This window comes from Styela clava, chromosome 3, assembly GCF_964204865.1.
Source record: "Styela clava chromosome 3, kaStyClav1.hap1.2, whole genome shotgun sequence".
Classification (NCBI taxonomy): domain Eukaryota; kingdom Metazoa; phylum Chordata; class Ascidiacea; order Stolidobranchia; family Styelidae; genus Styela; species Styela clava.
Window position 1 is genome coordinate 9365161 of NC_135252.1, and position 17863 is coordinate 9383023.

Below are 17863 nucleotides of genomic sequence, written 5' to 3' on the forward strand. Positions count from 1 at the left end.
GACTCTGGTGGTGATTTCGGTCTGCGAGTGCTGGGATGGTCGACTTGCTATTTGTTAGCTTTCTTAGAACGACAAACAGCGCTGTTTGGACCGGTTTCGCAGTTGTGAAAAGGCATTCGCATTGTGATATGGATTGACATGACTGTTATGAATACAGGTGGACATTTTTATAATATTATCTTTTATATCGTACAAAAGATTTTTGGTTAAGTTTTTTCTTAACGGCTCCAGAGCTTGGTTCATGTCTTACAGACTGATCAACTTACAATACTGACGTAGTACCGGGTACCGTACAATTCCGACTCCCCACTAGTCAGCTGGTGGAAGTCTGACTATACAAATCATAATACTCACATTCCGAAGTTGAATTGTTCAAACTAATATTATTTGTCTATGGTTAAGGTTATCTGGGGCCACATTTGGCCTGATCATGAAATAAAGCTATGAGCGCATTAGCTTTGCATCATAGTCTACCTGTCATATATACAAGTCTTTTACTCTGTTAACGAAATTGTTAATTTATATGTTATTTTTCAGTTTACAGGTTTATATTTGTAATTGTTTGTGTCTGAAATGATAATTTTTTTTTTATTTCAGGTTGCTCTTATCATAATATCAGCTTGTAGAGTTGAAGACTGAGCATTTGTTACATTTTGCACATCAACTTTAGACCAATTGATTGAACTTTTATTTTGGAAAATGGATATCGATCCTCAAAGGTAAGTTTGGCTTCATGTTCGATATCACCATTTTCTACCATCTGATTCACGTGCACCACAAGGCTGCTTTTGAGTGAGCGCAACCCATTTCTTGAAATCAATTTAAAATCTTGATAACAGATTAATAGTATGTCTGTTCTGAACAATTTGATGTGGAATTTATTCATGATATTTAGCAATAATTTATTGTTGGTTTAACTAATTTGCACAGGTATTTATATTATTAGCAGGCTCAAAAATGTGCGTAATAGAAATATTTAAAAGGTTTGCAAACCAATCTTTTTGTGTCCATGTAATTACATTTTGATCAAATATTGTTTATTAAGCTATACATGAATTCATCATTCTGAATCACTAGCCAAACCTGTTATTATTTAATTCCTATGAATACCATACACATTAAAAACTTGATGTTTGTCAAATAGATTTTTGCTTTTATATATTATTTTGTGCTTTTTAGCCTATTACTAATGGAAGAATTCTTTAATAGTTTAATATATTTGAAATATTATGTTACATTTACTATTTTTTTTTTTTTTTCAGGAGAACAGATGAAAGTTGTAAGAGTACTAGTACAATGTTGCCTTCCAATCCTACTGGTATAAGCCCAATGAAGGACCAGGGAAAAACTGTGATTGGTTTTCAAGGCTTCAAGCTAATTAATTCCAAAATCAAGTTGGTGAAACAAGTCGACGTGAAAGTTTCTGTAGTGAAGAAAAAAGAGATTCCGCAACCAGGAATAGAAGATATTTCATCTTCTACAATTTATCAAATGAATGAACCTGCAAAAAAACTCAGCACTGCTGATGCTTTAAAACAAATAAGGGAAAAGATACAATCTAGAAAGAAGATGAATACAGTCCATTGTACGGATAATGGAAGCTCATCGGAGGCAAAATTAAATGGAATAGATAAAGAACATGATATGTCTAATTCATCACATCTTCAATCACCAAAAAAATCAACTGTTGAAACAATGAGCCCTACCAAAAATACTGAAGATAATATTCAGAGTAGGCGTTCACCAAAGAAAATCAAATCAAGGGATTATTCTGATTCGTCGCAAACATATTCTCGTAGATACACTGAATCAAGGTATGGGTTTCTGAGTGGCACAGAAATATTTTTATACAACGCTTATTCGCGCTTTTCATTCCGAACGGGTCTTTAAACAAGCAACCATTGTTATGTACTACTTTGGAAGGTTTGGAATAATCTCGGTTCAGCATCGTTTACCCAATTTATTACGACTTGGCTGAGGTGGTGGGCATAGGATTTGAACCATAGATGTCCAATCTGCGATGATAATACTGTTAATTCTATCACCTTAACCATCTAGTCTAGGCATTGTGTCATACATATTGCATATAAATCTCAATAGAGCATACGCTTATCTTAATACTTGAAAAAATCTAAAGTGGTTTACATTGTATGTATTGCATTAATACAAATTAAGTCGAAAATTTTAGCAAATACAAAGTAAATCTGTTTCCCCAAAACTAAATATTTCCTCTTTGGGGGTATTCCCTGGTTAGGAAACGCTGATTAAAGAATGTAACTGAACATTTTCATGCGAAATACTGCAAAACTAAGTTAATTAAACATTTTTGATGATCAAATATGGAAGAGTTTGGCGTCACATTCTTGGGATACATTTTGTTTATCCCTGTTGCCCATCCCATGAATCATTAAATTAAGAGCCTAAACTTCATTGGTAGTAAATTTAATTTTCATATCTGTGGATTATTTTCACATTTTCATTTTATAGACGACACCGGGAAAGATCAAGATCACCATACAGAGATAAGGAACCTTATCCCAGTAGGGAAAGAATATATAGGCCATCTAGAAGAAGGTAGAGATTTACTATATTTTTTTATTCCTGTTTGAGGGAGAAGGCTATACAATTTATATTCCAGAACTCGTTTGAATTCTATTGATCACTTGATTCGAATATTGAATAGTTAGTAAAACTTCACAGGAGTCATTTACTTGTTTGTCTATGAAGGAATATATTACAAAATAACGTCAGGGTTAGTTTTGGATATAGCTAAGTTGACATCGAGGTTAATTACCTCTAGGTCAAACTCCTGGCCCACCAACTCGCCCAGTATATATGCAATACCGAACTCGAATGCTTCTGTTCCTTTTAAAAATATAGTCCCTAGCTCCTTATGTATATAACGGCTGCTTGTCCAGAGCATTTTCCAGAATGAAGGCGTAAAAAGACACTTATTAAGAACACATGATTTAGTTCCCAAATTCTCAATTTTTAACTGTTTTATGTCCTTTGGTTGAAAATCTATTTATGCATTTTTATTACAGGATTGAGATATGTTAGTGTATTAAGTATAATTATAGGTTTTGGTACTGATTGGAATATTCCACTAACATTTTGCCCTTGTTTCTAATGTGACATTGATTACCAACAGTGAAATGCTAAGTTGATATCATCAATATTTTTCATGTTCAGGCGATCATCTTATGAATCCAAAACATCATCATCTCACAGGCCAAGGTAAAAAAAATACGAAAGCATTTAACAGCAACTTCATGTTTCTTGACAAAAAGTCTTTAAATGTTGGATATCATCTTTGGTATTCCATAATAGTTTAAACAGAACTTATCTTAGTCCTATTTTTTCCTTCCTTTAAGGCAACTATTTTGGGAAAATCTTTGAATTTTTTTTTTTATCATGAGCATAAATAAAAGAGTTATACTCCAAATACTATTGAAACATAATTTTATTTTCAAAATATTTGCGTATTGCATATACATATACGACTCTCAATTTTATTTCTTATTTTGCTTCGTTCACAGAGTAACTAAGGATTTAAAGTCATACTCTCGCTCTCACCAGCACCACAATGAAAAAAGAAGTATGTCTGAAGACGATTCCAAGTATAATAGGTGAGAATATTAAATATAATTTGTGACGGATTAAAAAAAGTTTATCATATGCCAGTTGTGAACAAGGTTGTGAAGTTTTTTTTATTCTAAGAGAATCAATATTGTAAATATCTGCTGGTTAATGACTATGTGGGGTTACAGTTACATTTAAACTGTATTTTAAATGTAACTGTAACCCCACATAGTCATTATTAACCATCTATACCAGTGGTTATCAAGTAGACAAATTTTTTAAGCTAAAAAAATATTTTGTATATTTACATTTCAAAACTTTTCATTTTTTTCATTATTCACATTCCATCCATGTATTTCCAATTTTTTTGAATATAACCTACCTTATCCTTATTATCTGTTATTTGTAGCTCATTGTTAACTAGTCATTTGGGGCGCGAGACTTGACAAATTCTAAAAAGGAGGCATAGCTTAAAACGTTTAGTCTATACTGTGTTAAGAGAAAGCTCTGCCATTTTCCAACAGCTTTTTGATTTAAGCTTATTTGGTGCAGTAAAAATAACCTCTCTCTGTATAATTTACATGGAAGGACATTAGACTCATTTTTTTTAGATCGTCTCACAATCAAAACTCGAGAAGCTCAGAACGTACTTCTACCTCCTCACACCGATCATTTGAAGCACTAGAAGGCTCAAAGAAAGGTGTTAGTGCGGGTTTGGAACCAATTTTTAACACTGTAAGAGCTCATAGCGACGTCGAATCAAGTAATGCATCCTCATTACCAACCAGTGAAACAGAGGAATATGTCATTAGGTCTGCGTGTTCTTCTTCCCAAAGTGATGAAGAGCGTCCAGTATCAGCCCAGAAGCTTCAAAATTCAGAGGACAATAAAAGTACTTCTGATGATGGAATATTTTCAAAGTTATCCAAAATATATTCTATTAGTGAAGCAATTTCTGATTTACCTTCTGAAGAAATATCTGAGACGAATAAACATGTGAGTTGTATTTGATATATGGGGGGTGTCCTCGTACTAATGATCAATTTATTTTATAAACAGTTCGATTGCCAATATATCTCATAGTTGCTCATAGTATATCAGAGAAAAAGTTCAAATATTAGGTACATGTTTTTCCACTCAGGATACTAGGATAGTGTATCGATTTGCTAGTCCTTTCCCTTGTTTATTTCCTACCTTGGATGCATATATTGCCACAAACATACTCGAATGAGACAGCATTAGAGTGGTAAATAACAATTATATCTTTCCCTGTGGTGCTATGTTATTTTTCTTTTCTGCTGGGATCATTTTACCGTAAATAAAAATTAGATTTTTTTTTACACTAATATTTCACAGTTTTTAGGAAGCTTTTTATCAGGCCATAATATACGGTATTGTATTTTATTCTTTATTTCATCTTCTACTGTATTTGTATTGAATACAATGTTAAATGTCATAATATCTTTTTCAATTTAGGATGATATTTCACTTGATGCACATTCTCATCCAGAATCAAGCAAAATTGAGAATATTCCTGAACATAAACTGTCTAATGAAAATGAAATTTTACTCAATGGTGCCTCTCCTGTATGTCAAGAAGATCAAATCGATGCAGATAGAGATATTGTTAAGACAGTTTCAAGTGAATTATTAACTCCTACGGAGTTACGTCAGACTGAAAAATCTGATAAATTAGACAATTCTTCATTGTGTGCTGATTCTGCTACTACACAAGAAGCAGAAATATTATTCTCACCGTCAAATGGAAATTTTCCTGACAGCCAACCTTCAGAAACCGATGAAACGACCAATATATTGCCTATACCAGATACTGTGTCCCACGATGTCATGTCCGAGGAAGAAGATGTAGAAAAGCTTGAAAAAACACATAAAGATTCATTTGCTCTAATTACTGGTGCACCTGAAGATGACAAAATTCCAACTTTGGCATCAAAACTTAAAAGTGTGTTTGATTCATTGTTGCAAACTGATTTCGAAGCTTCTGAAATTGATCATAGCACAGAATTAACTAAAATAAACGGTATTTTACAAAATAATGTAGAAGATAAACAGGAAGATATATCTAATTCTATAGCAATAGATGCGACTGTTGAAAACATAGATCTCACAGAAGACTCATATGAAGGTTCTCAGTCAAAACCTTTACTGGCAGATGTCACTGCCTCCCACCAGATTATTGACGCAAGCCCAGATAGACTATCCCGCACATCACCACATAGTAACAAATTGAAACTACACGCAACAACAAAAACACCATTGCCAGCGAAAAAGAGTTATATTCAACAAGTGCAAAGCGATTCTGAAACCACAAAATTGAATACTAACTTTGAAAGTGATTCTTCTCCACCGGCGAAACATTCTATAAAAACCAATGTAACAAACGAAGACTTATCTATAAATCAAGTAACAACATCTGTATCCAATTTTACCTGTGAGCAAGTTTTAATAAATAACGAAGAAATGTCAGACGTCCACTGTGATACAAACCTTGCAACAAACAAGATCCAAGATTCATCCGAACATTCAGGTATTTTATTGAGTAAAATTATGCTGGACCTTAACCTGGACTCTTAATGAATTCATTTAATCAGGAATAGTTAACATTGACTAGTAAATTGCTATTTGCTTTTGACAGATCTTCTAAGACAAGATTCCAGTGGGTCCAGTACAAATGATAATGAAGATGGTTAGTAATTATTTTAAATTCTGTTGGGGAAAGATAGGGTTTGACATTTATGGTGCGACCAGTTTATTGAGTAATTACGATTAACGGTACTCCTGTATCATGTGAACCAAGATGGCGAACACCGGAACGTAGTATTTGTACCAGGTTATGGTTAGGCCATAATTTCAGGTACAATTACTATGGGAGTCACTTGGCTAATCCCCGAACTTGTAATAGAACTAAAATAAGGAAAATTGGAATAAAATTATGGTCTAACCCTAACCTGGTACACATACTACGTTCTGGTGTCTGCCATTTTGGTTTGCATACTACAGGAGTATCCAATTAACTGCGATAAAAACTTTGTCTTAAATACATGACTGGAGAAATATAATAACTTTTAAAGAAAAATCTGAAAAATTTCTGATCAGATGGGATTGGTAATCAAGTTGGATCAAATTCAAACATCAAGCAAGCTATGAAGCTTTCTTGAATATTGTTTGTTATTGCAATATGTATTACCCGAGTAAAGTATTATTTGAAATAAACGAAATCAATTTTATAATGCCATAATATCTCGCAGGTCCACGACGTTCTGCTCGTATTCGAACAAAGAAGAGTGAAAAAGTTATTCATAAATTGTTGGTCAGTAAATCAGTGGATTCTACCTCAGATGCGAAAGAGGTCAAATCTTATCAGTTTTTTGTTGTTGCTATAAGGCTATGTTTATTGCTTAGGTATATATTAGAAGTGAGTTAGTAAATTTACTATGAATTTACCAAACTAACTTTTATACATATTCTGATATTCCACTTTTAAGAAATATGTCTGTCGGTGTCAATTGATATATTCATTGATCACTGTAGAAACCATCGATTGTTAGTAAGTGACCTTTCAACCCACTTCTGTCATGAACATTTTTACGCTTAGTTATAGGCCTTATACTTGTATTCGAAAAATGTTACTGTACATAAAAATCATATTACAGAGGAATATATATATATATATATATAATAAATATGTTGTTTAGGATCTTCATGATATTTATTGCAAATTTTAGAACGTATCACCAAACAACCAAACGACAATAGAAACTATATTACAGACCAAGAATACAATCAATGGCCAACATCAAACTATTGAAAGGTTTGTGCTGCGAATTGGGCCGTAATAGTGATTTTAAATATAGTTATAAAAATCTTTACGAGCGTTGTACTGTCATTGATACATTTAAACTTTTTATTGTTTGATTTTAGCGAGCCTAACATTTTTTTTTCATAATAAATTATTATTTTTAATAATGACACATTTGACACTATTAAAAATTTTTGTTTTTTGTTTAGGCATATACTGCTCACTGTATTCAAAAACACTTCCCAATTTCCTTTGAAGTGATTTTTTTACTCTCTAATTTTTTTTATTAACATTTCTAAATATTTCAACAATCAAGAATTTGAACAATTGAAATATTCAATTTGATTTGGATATCTATAATTTTGACTTTTTCAAAAGTTCCTTGATAAACTTTGTAATGTTTATTCATTGAATCAGAATGGTAATAATCTAAATATTTTTAAACAGAAAAGAGATGACAAAAGAAGAAATTTTCAAGGCAAAAATAAAACTGGCAGAAGATGTCACCGATGATTGTCCTGAATTATTTGAATTGCTTGATGAAAATTTTTACCTAACATCCAAGTATGATTGTTTTTTCTAATTTTTTTGGTACAGTACAATAACAATTTGACTGTATGTAGGCCTACGGAAGATCACAGTAAATAGATTAAATAGAATAGATTAATAAATTAAAATGCATTCTTTTCAAATCTGGAAAATATGTTATGAATGAGACTCGAATTAGAATTTTGAAAAAATCAAGATATCTCTATAGAAGCTTAATTAAAAAACTTCAAAAAGCCTTTCAATCTTCTTTCATTTCTTCGATCATTTATTAACTAATGTTGTTATTACAATTTTTTTAAAAGAATTTGTTCGAAGCTTGTATACACTCAAAATTGACTAATTTCTAAGCGAAATGATGACTGAAATGCCCAGATCTTCTGAGTATAGTCTCACATGATTTTATTGTATTATTATATTAATGGTTTTCTCAAAATCTAAATACTCGGAATTTATAGAAAGAAATCTCGAGCCCGTAAAGAGATTCGGCGCATGATTTGTGAATGTGCATTCGAAGAAAGCTCTGATTCCGATGGACCCTGTGGGGAAAATTGTTTGAATCGTCTTCTCATGATTGAATGTTCATCTCGCTGTCATTTTGGGGATCAATGCACAAATAAAAGGTTGGATATGGCGCCAATTTGTTTTATTTATTTTATGGTTTTCCTTTCTGTAATTTTTCCCGCCAATAAATTTTGGAAGAATGTGTTGTCTTTTTCTCTATAAGGGTTCAACAGTCAATCTACATATTCGCGCATACCATGCAGATTGTTAGTCATTCGGAAAAGATATTGATAATCCAAGATGATTTAAATTAATTCGAGCTATCTCTATGAAATTAGTATCTTAGAATCTCAAAAAACAGGTCTTTATGCTCAATTCAGATACTTAATTGTTATTGGTTCTGAAACCTTTGGAAATGCTCTATTAAAGAATGCTATCTGCGCTATGCCAGGTACAAATTTGGTGTTCATTCTGATCAGTAGAGTTTCCTTTTCAATTATGCATTCCATGTTCAGTATGGCATCATATAAAGTGAATAATTTTTCCAGTGTTTACATTAAACCTGAAATTTACTAATAAATCAAGCTACTTAATGTCTGATATTTAGGATAATGGCAAGAAGATAGATATAGGCAGTAGTATGTTTCATCAGCTGATTCAATTTCCATAACAATGTCAATAAATGTGAGAATTTCATTTAAAAAGATAATGTATGTGACAGCCAGTTATCAATTGAAGAAAAGGTGTTATTATGCAGATGCCAATTTTTTTTATATAATCCATAAGCTAACGGATTGTTAGAAATCTATGTCATGGGTCCAGTATATTACAGAATTTCTGAACTTTAGTTTATTAGACTTCCTGCTTACAAATTCTACATTTCTTTTCAATAAATCTTTTTAAGGCGAATATTCTAAGTAAGAATTAGATCGTTGCACTAGAAACACACTGACAAGTATTTGATGTCATAAATAGTTAGGGACTCCTTCTTAGTGGAATTTGTGTTGTTAAATCTAGTCAATACTGCCAACAGAATTGCACCATATATTCAATAATATTGTGCAGATATCAAACAATATTTCAACGTTAGGATTTAATCTATTAGCGTATGTCATGCTGAGCTCTTGCTAGATGCTGTAAATACACTACGATTAGAAGCCTCTATTTATAAATAAGAAAAATAAAACCTCTTTCCACAACATAATAAGTGGAAACTAATTAGGCCATTCTTGTTTATAACTCTAATGCTACCTCGTTTAAGCATTCTTGTGGCAAATTCTACATACAGGTCTAAAGGAAGAAAGTACTTGCAGTACAATATTCTAGTACTGTATTGATAGTTCGGAATGTCTACATCTTAGGATTTATTCAGCGTGACCAAAAAATTCCTAAATTACATGTACAAGAATGAGGAAAATTTATTCAACACTCCAACTTTTTGATACTCCCATAGTGTATGTACCAGGTTAGGGTTAGGCAATAATTTTATTCCCATTTTCACTATTTTAGTTCTATTACGAGCTCGGGGACTGGCTGTCTTAGCCATGTGAATATCCTCCCATAGGTTTGTCCCTTTATACAACTTGATGTAAAGTAGGCAAACAAAATTAGTTACCTCATTTGACAGACATTTTGTATAAAAGATATGTTCTCCTTAGAATATGTTCCAAATGACCTGAGTTATGTTTTTTTGGTCACCCTGTACAATCATTCATAACAATTTGTATTGAAGTTTCCAAAATAAAATGAATTAATTATTAGAGTGTCAGAGGGGAATAAAACAGTAATATTATTTATTGGTCAAGATCCTGCTCGAAATCAATTTAAATTTCTACAATGTAAACAAATTTGCCGATCATCTGCTCAACTAGTCACAAACATTCATTTTTGCAAATAGAATTACATATTCAAAAATGTACTAATTCTGTATATTATAATTGGTACCGAATTCTTAAAATTATTTCCAGGTTTCAGCAACGAATATATGCTCGGACAGAAGTTTTTAAAACAAGTTTTAAAGGCTGGGGTATTCGTGCTGCTGATGATCTTACATCCGGTGAATTAATCATGGAATATTGCGGAGAAGTTGTCGATCAACGTGAATTTACCAGAAGATCACTGGAATATTCAAAAAGCAATCATGCACATTTCTATTTCATGGCTTTGTCACAAGATGAGGTACATTAATATGGCATTTTTTTGTTTTCATTTAAACTGTATAGCTTGTTCACAAGGCTGCAATGTTTTGTTTTTCATTAGTTGCCATAATTTTTCATTAAAAATATTTTGGCTAGTTCGTTTTAGTTATTACTTATCGATCTTAAGATCGGTAAGTATGTTGATAGGTATTTGTCTGTCTGTATGTCTGTTTGTTTGTCTGATAGATGAACGCGATATCTCAAGAAGGCGAGGTTGAATCTGCTCCAAATTTTGCATGTGCATTCATCATATCTCGGACCAGGAGCTTATTGATTTTTGATGAATTATGTTGTATAATTAGCGAGTTATTAATTAATTAGTGATGGGACACGTGGTGTCACTATAGAATCATGAATCGAAACCGCAGTTTCGATCGATAAGTCTTTGGTCTCCTACCGATATTCTCGTTCCCATGTTAATAAATAATCAGTAATGTCAAAAACGATTTGAATTGCTTCGAAAGTATTCACGATATATATTAGGCTACTCAATATTCTTAATTTTAGAAATAATTTGAAATCTTTTGAACAACTATCGTTTTCGTGCTGTAGTCACTTAGTGCCTTCATTTAATTCCCAAATTGGTTGTAGTCAACAGAAAATCAACTGAAGTATCGTCTATTTTTATTGTCTTGCATTTCCAAACTCATTCGATGAACTTTATCTTCCATATATTCTTTGTTATGGATGACCTAATTCAAAATTCCAAAATGTATCCATCATAATGCCAGGGTGTTTTTTAGTAAATTTAAATTATTCAGTTTTTGCAATCTCATGTGGAAAGTTCTATCTCAAAATGATCTTTTTTCAAACTGTCATTTTAAATACCAGGTGAAGTTGATCACCTGATTATTTTTCGAATTGCGATTGAATTTTCGAGTCTTTTTTATCAGTTATTCTCACTCTCTTATTGTTTAAATGTCTCATTGGCAAAATGTGTGTTATACCATTGATTGTTTCATAAGAGCTGTAACAAATTTTTAGGTTATTGATGCAACATACAAAGGAAACTCGTCGAGGTTTATAAACCACAGTTGTGATCCGAATGCTGAAACACAGAAATGGACAGTGAATGGAAGATTGAGAGTTGGATTTTTTATGTTGAAAAATATCAAGAAAGGGGAAGAAATTACTTTTGATTATCAGTTTGAAAGATATGGGTATGTTCTATGTTGTGGCTCATTGGACAAAACAAAAATTACTTTTCCGAATATTCGGCAATGTTCAATTGTTAACATTTGTCAATATTGCCGTAAAATATGAATAAAAAACGTAGGTTGAAAAAAATAGACTGCCTGTATTAATATTCAACCATAAATTGTAATTTTATTATTTCTATGTTGATGTTTCCATTGCTTTTTTCTATTGAAATCATAATTTATCAGAATAGTATGTGTTATATATAGAAGTTTGTTTTCGAGAATATTCATTTCATCGAAAATGAAACGCAGGTGAAATGTACCCCAAGAAAATTTGTTTATAGTTTTGATAATCAGTTGTTGTTTTTTATTTTTACTTAAAGCAATGTCACACACACACAGAGTATTGCAGTTGTCAAACTGTAGCCAGATTCAAAAATATGTTATTGATAGAGTAATCTTTAATAAAATGAATTGAATTATAAAATGATCCGCTTATAAAATGGGATCCATGTTAAAATTGAGCAGTCACACAAAAGTATTTTTGCAAATCTTCATCCTCATTGTGAGTTTATATTCAGCACGGTTGGATTTCATTTCAAACTTATTTCATCTGCAACATTTTTGATGCGTGTTTGAGGATTTGCATCTTCAATCTAATCACTAGATATTTTCTGTTTATAATTTTGCTTTTTTAATAAGTTGTTTGTTTGTTTTTATCTAGGAAAGTAGCTCAGAAGTGTTTCTGTGGCACAGCCAAATGTCGAGGATATCTTGGTAAAGCTCCCAATGATGATGATAATGATGCAGATACAAAGTATTCAAGATTATTGTCAAATGATGCAGCATCTGATGAAATTTCTGAAGATGGAACAAGTATACAGGAAAAAGAAGAAAAAGCAAGAGGAAAAAAGAAAAAATTGTCCTTGTTTGCAGATGATACGGTAATTCATACAATCAAAATCTATTGTAGTTTGTTCAGTAGAATTTTATACAAACAAGATAGAAAAAGGCAAAGATATGGATCGAAAGTTCATGCATTTATCCCGTCGTGGCTCACTTTCCAAATTTCAAAATATTTTGGTATATAAAATATTTTACCAGAACATTTGGCATAAAACTAAATGTTTAACTCACAGATGGAAAAAGATATTTCCAAGCTTCTTGGAGGATTGCGATCATCAAAAGAAGTTCTTTCATTATCACGTTTGATGGTTCGATGTGACACTCACTCACAGAGAGTCATGTGTCTTCAGGTTCTCAAGGAAACAACAAGCCAAACAAGATTAAAGTAGGATTTCCTATTCATTTTTTTGTCTTTTCCAATTTTATTTTTGATACGTAGTTTAATAAAGAGCTGGGAATACAGGATATTGATACAGGTGTTTATAAAGTCCTCTATTAAATTAGGTAAAAGAACTTAGATGGGCTTTGTGCAACTAATGGTGGGCAACGGGCATATAAAGTTTTTTTTCAATTAAGTAGAGACTTAACCTTTTCCATGCGATTTTTATTTTTTATTAAATAATCGTATTTGCTACGCCGATTTTATGCATTTGTACCCCCACAACTAATCGATCGACTAACGAAAAACTAATGATCCTCTGCTGCCAACTGACAGCTCGTTGGGAAGCTTATTTAAAGAGCTTGCAATTGGCGATTAAAAAAAAAAGTTTTTTTAAAAGTGGTGGTCTGAGTCACAAACCGGATAAAAAAAGGCATCTTTTTTCTTGGGAGTTGAAACTTCAAACCGTGATAAAAATAGAAATATTCGCTAAATCCTTTACTGTTACCGCTTCGTGGTTGGCAAACAATAGCATAATGTTGCTGTAGCAATTTCGTGATCTAACTCAAAATACTTTGGTAGATGGAAGGGATAATATATCTTCTATTACCACCCAAAAAACACATAAATTTGCAAAAATATAAAAACACTCCCTCGTTCCGCCGCAAATACTAGACCAACAGTTTGCGACCGATTGCTAAATAAAACAATGGGCAACTTAAAGTACCCGCCGCGATCTAGCGAGTTCTGTAGTTGGTACGTATATGTGCCCACCGCACTGTAAGGGTTAATAAGCACTGATTCAAACGAGAGAACGATGCACAAATATATGGACACAAAGGCCAAAACAGTAGTATGCGCGTGCAATCTGTCACAGTTGACTACCGTTACCGCAGTGATCACGACTTCGCCTGACAACCAGATTTTGACCATCTAATTTTGATGATGTCATCACACACAAAAAAAAGGAATCTTTCACAGCCCACATAAATTTTGAAACAAATGAAAGTAATCCTCCTGGGGAAAATACAATCCGTGACCACTGAAAGTCATTCACAAGTATATTCACAACTGACTCCAGACCAAAATTTTGATCGACTTCAGATCACCCTACATTGACCGGGACCTGAGATATGAATTTTAAAACAATTAGTTTAAATAGGATTTAAAATTATTGCTGTTGGAAGCTTGTGGCCCTTAAAAGAAATTCAAATAAAACTTTGTTGTCAAAGTTACCATTTTTATTGAAGCTTGTCATTTTGCAGGGAAGCAGTTTAAATATTTTTTTTGAAAAATAGTGATATATGCAACATTGACAATACATAAGCTTTTGATGTTCTCTGTAGACATAAACAATTCTATGTGGTAAAATTTCATATTGTTCAGTCATACAGGCTACCCATTTTGTTATTTATTGTTCTTATCAAATCTTCAACTATCGATGTTTGGTTTGAGTCAGCGTTCTCAGTGTACAGTATAAACTGTTCAATCAACGAGGTTGTTTATTGTTATTCCAGGTTCTTTTTATCATACATTACAAAATCCTATATATTATTACCTAGGCTAATTTCTAGGTAAAATTTAGGGAATTTTAGAATATTTCAATTTGCAACAAAGATGTATGGAGATGACTGAACATTCTATGTTTTCTTCCTTTATTTTACCAAAATACACTTGAGCGCAGTCTATGTATGTGAGCCAGTTGTTCATTTCAAATGTATTTTTATGTATTGCCTATGTTCCATACAAGCTGCCTTTTCAATATTCTTTCCTTGTTCACTCAAATACACTGCAATATATGTATATAATAGCCAGCAATGACAAAAACAGTAAAATTTGACCCTTGCAGTAATCAAATTTGTCCCTATAGCTGGTCATTTAAGACAGGGATGTGCAACCTTTAAAACAGGAGGGCCAAAATGAAATAACTGCAATCTAGTTGTTAAAGCATTGTAAAGTCATAGGCAAAGATATTAAATTGGACTCAGGTATATTTTCGCAACGCAAAGGGATTGGAATTACTCGCGCATACCGAATTGGAATGAAAACTCGTTTGCCGGCCACGAATCATTCAAAATTGGCACTTATTATTATGCCATCAAGGTCATTCATAAAAAATAAATTTATGAAAATTCTTTTGCCATATGATTATGCCATCCTAAGAAAATCTTATCTCAGCGCTGATATAATTTATATTTTGTATCGTACAATAACGCTTTTTGAATAGTAAGCGATAAGTAGCCTACTCATAAGTTGGTATGCCAAACCATTTCTTTTCATTTTCAGAACCTTTCTTCAATTTCATGGATTATCCATTATATGGAGTTGGATGGTTGATGTCAGTGGTGTGGAAGATAACGATGCTTACAATCTGAAAATGGAAATTATAAATACACTGTGCATTCTACCAATCACTAATAAAAATGTGATTGAAGATAGTAAAGTATTATCAGTCGTACAAAGATGGGCCAAACAAGGTTAGTTTTTCCATCTTTTTTTTCATTTATTGAACAGGATAACAACGATTTAGGACTTTACTTAATATTCAGAGTGATAAATCCAATATGTTTTCATGAATTATATAACCAAGCTTTCTGATAAGATTTGAAAGAAATTTAAATTTTGTATCATCCTGTCAAATCGACACGCGTTTTCTGGAAAATGCGGTACTGTAATAATGTCAAAAAGATTCATAGCTTCTAATAGACTGTTCAACCAATGTCTTAATATATTTTATTCAATTCATCGTTTTTTAACAATTTTCCATTTTCTGCCACAGATGAAGACGATAAAGTTAAATCAGAAGAAATCGAGGCTGTAGATTCTGAAAAGAAAGAAGAAGATACTGCTGAAAGTGATAATGAAAAAGATGAAGTTTCGCAAGAGACTGGTAAATTTTTTTAATTCACAAAAGTGCATGCTATCTATATCCATATCTCGAAAGCTTAATGTTCACAGACTCCATTTTGAAAATTATTTGTATTTATTTTTCTTTGAAATCAGTATTTTTTGCATTGCTTAGGAACTAAAATCAAAATAAAATGAAATTCAATAATACAGAAAACATTAAAAATAATATTAAAAGTGACAATACTTTCATTTATTTATTTTATTTATACTTGCATATTCTCGAACAGAAGTAGAACCTTAGCTCAATTTCGGTGATGGTTGGTCTTAGTACTAGTTCCAAATCTTTCAAATTTAATCAATATTTTGTTTTAACATGAGTTAGTGTCGAAAAAGATTTTACAAGGGGTACCTTCAGTTTAAGAAGCCCTGGTCTTAGTCATAGTTTTTCTTGCTTGCTTTCTAAGAATAAATATTTTTTATTTCCAGAAAAAGTCAAAGGTGAAGAAAAAACTGAGGTTTCTACTATGATAGAAACAACAACCGATTGCACTGATGAGAAGCCAGATGAAATACCTAAAGTTTGTACAATTTTTCATTATAAAAAAAAATATTTCTTCTAGTTTAATAGTACAGCGTGTTCAATTGTTCATAAAGTGCTGTATTGAATTAAGTAGAAGACCTTTATGTGCTTTGTGTATGCAACTAATGGTATGCATAAAGGGTGTATCAAATGAAGAAAAAAAACCTAAATAAACACTGATTAAATAAAGCAAACCTGGTTAAGATATATGGAGAACTGACTTCCTGATTGAAACCAGACTTCGTGCACACTGTGTACTTGTAGCAATATTGAATGATATATATAAATTGCTGTTTTATGGAGGTAACTAATTTTGTTCGTCTACTCTACATCAAGTTGTGTAAAGTCCCCGAACTAGTAATATAACCAAAATAAGGAAAATCGGAATAAAAGTATGGCCTAACCCTAACCTGGTACACATATTACGGGAGTAATATATCTTTTTTGAAATGTCGTAATAGAATGTAGGTGACCGATCTAAAGCTATTAGTGGAAATTCCTTACTTGTTGTCAACTTATAATGTTGAGCTTAATTTAACACAGGAACCTTCATCAGATGAGGATTTGTCAGACAACAAAACGTCATCAGATTTAACTGAAATTAAGTTAATAAATGAAAAAGTATTAACGGCTGCTGCTTCTCTTCTCGATTCATGGAAAGATTTGAAAGAAATTTACAGGTATTTTCGACATGAAAAGTACAATACAGTAATTGAAAAATAAATTTTTAACAGATTTTTTATTTTTGTGTGTAACAGGATAAATGCATCTATGTTTTTGCAAATTCAAATATTACCTTTTCCATTATCTCAAAATACATTATTATTTAAATCAATGTTTTTTTCAATATTTTTAAATGCTCTGAAAAATTTAATGCAACAGTACATTTTATTTGTTTTCATCTTTGAGCCTATCTAAATCATTTTTCCACAGAATACCAAAGCGGCAAAAACCCATCAATTCTCCATCAGATTTCGATTCAAATTCAAGAGATAATTCAAGAACTTCGTCCCCAACACCCAATCGTACTCCTAAACATAGTCGAACAGAAGATAATGAATACCGAAGTAGTCGTCCACTACATTCGCGTCGAGACAGCAGTCAGGAAAGATGGAGGGAACGAGATAGCCTCGATCGAAGTTGGGACGGGGAAAGGAGCCGGTAAATTACACTGAACTTCTTGCAAATTAGATCTCGTTTTCAATTTAGGTGTTTTGGTCTTGATTCCTGTTAGGATTTTAGTTTCTATGTTGCCAGAATATTTAAAATAGAAGTATTGCCAGAAGTATTTACATTTTAAAATAGCTTCATCAAATCTTTAAGATCCCGAAAGTCTTTACTCTAAGTTATCCTTTACTT

The 17863-nt window shown here is 32.1% G+C and overlaps 1 protein-coding gene across 2 annotated transcripts in view; it reads left to right on the forward strand.

Moving 5' to 3' along the window:
* The window catches only part of LOC120341878 (histone-lysine N-methyltransferase SETD2-like), a 24318-nt gene continuing 6455 nt past the window's right edge, over nucleotides 1-17863 (forward strand). Inside the window, exons 1-22 of one of the 2 annotated variants that reach the window (XM_078110573.1) lie at nucleotides 1-157; nucleotides 598-719; nucleotides 1263-1814; nucleotides 2488-2574; nucleotides 3193-3237; nucleotides 3540-3629; nucleotides 4194-4578; nucleotides 5059-6130; nucleotides 6239-6289; nucleotides 6852-6952; nucleotides 7329-7414; nucleotides 7850-7966; nucleotides 8407-8571; nucleotides 10420-10630; nucleotides 11635-11810; nucleotides 12514-12733; nucleotides 12929-13080; nucleotides 15361-15551; nucleotides 15854-15964; nucleotides 16411-16502; nucleotides 17048-17184; nucleotides 17438-17665. In XM_078110573.1, the coding sequence (XP_077966699.1) occupies nucleotides 700-719; nucleotides 1263-1814; nucleotides 2488-2574; nucleotides 3193-3237; nucleotides 3540-3629; nucleotides 4194-4578; nucleotides 5059-6130; nucleotides 6239-6289; nucleotides 6852-6952; nucleotides 7329-7414; nucleotides 7850-7966; nucleotides 8407-8571; nucleotides 10420-10630; nucleotides 11635-11810; nucleotides 12514-12733; nucleotides 12929-13080; nucleotides 15361-15551; nucleotides 15854-15964; nucleotides 16411-16502; nucleotides 17048-17184; nucleotides 17438-17665 (4289 nt within the window). In that variant the 5' untranslated portion in view covers nucleotides 1-157; nucleotides 598-699. The remainder of the gene's footprint in view (nucleotides 158-597; nucleotides 720-1262; nucleotides 1815-2487; nucleotides 2575-3192; nucleotides 3238-3539; nucleotides 3630-4193; nucleotides 4579-5058; nucleotides 6131-6238; nucleotides 6290-6851; nucleotides 6953-7328; nucleotides 7415-7849; nucleotides 7967-8406; nucleotides 8572-10419; nucleotides 10631-11634; nucleotides 11811-12513; nucleotides 12734-12928; nucleotides 13081-15360; nucleotides 15552-15853; nucleotides 15965-16410; nucleotides 16503-17047; nucleotides 17185-17437; nucleotides 17666-17863) is intronic. The other variant, XM_078110574.1, reaches the window with a different exon arrangement.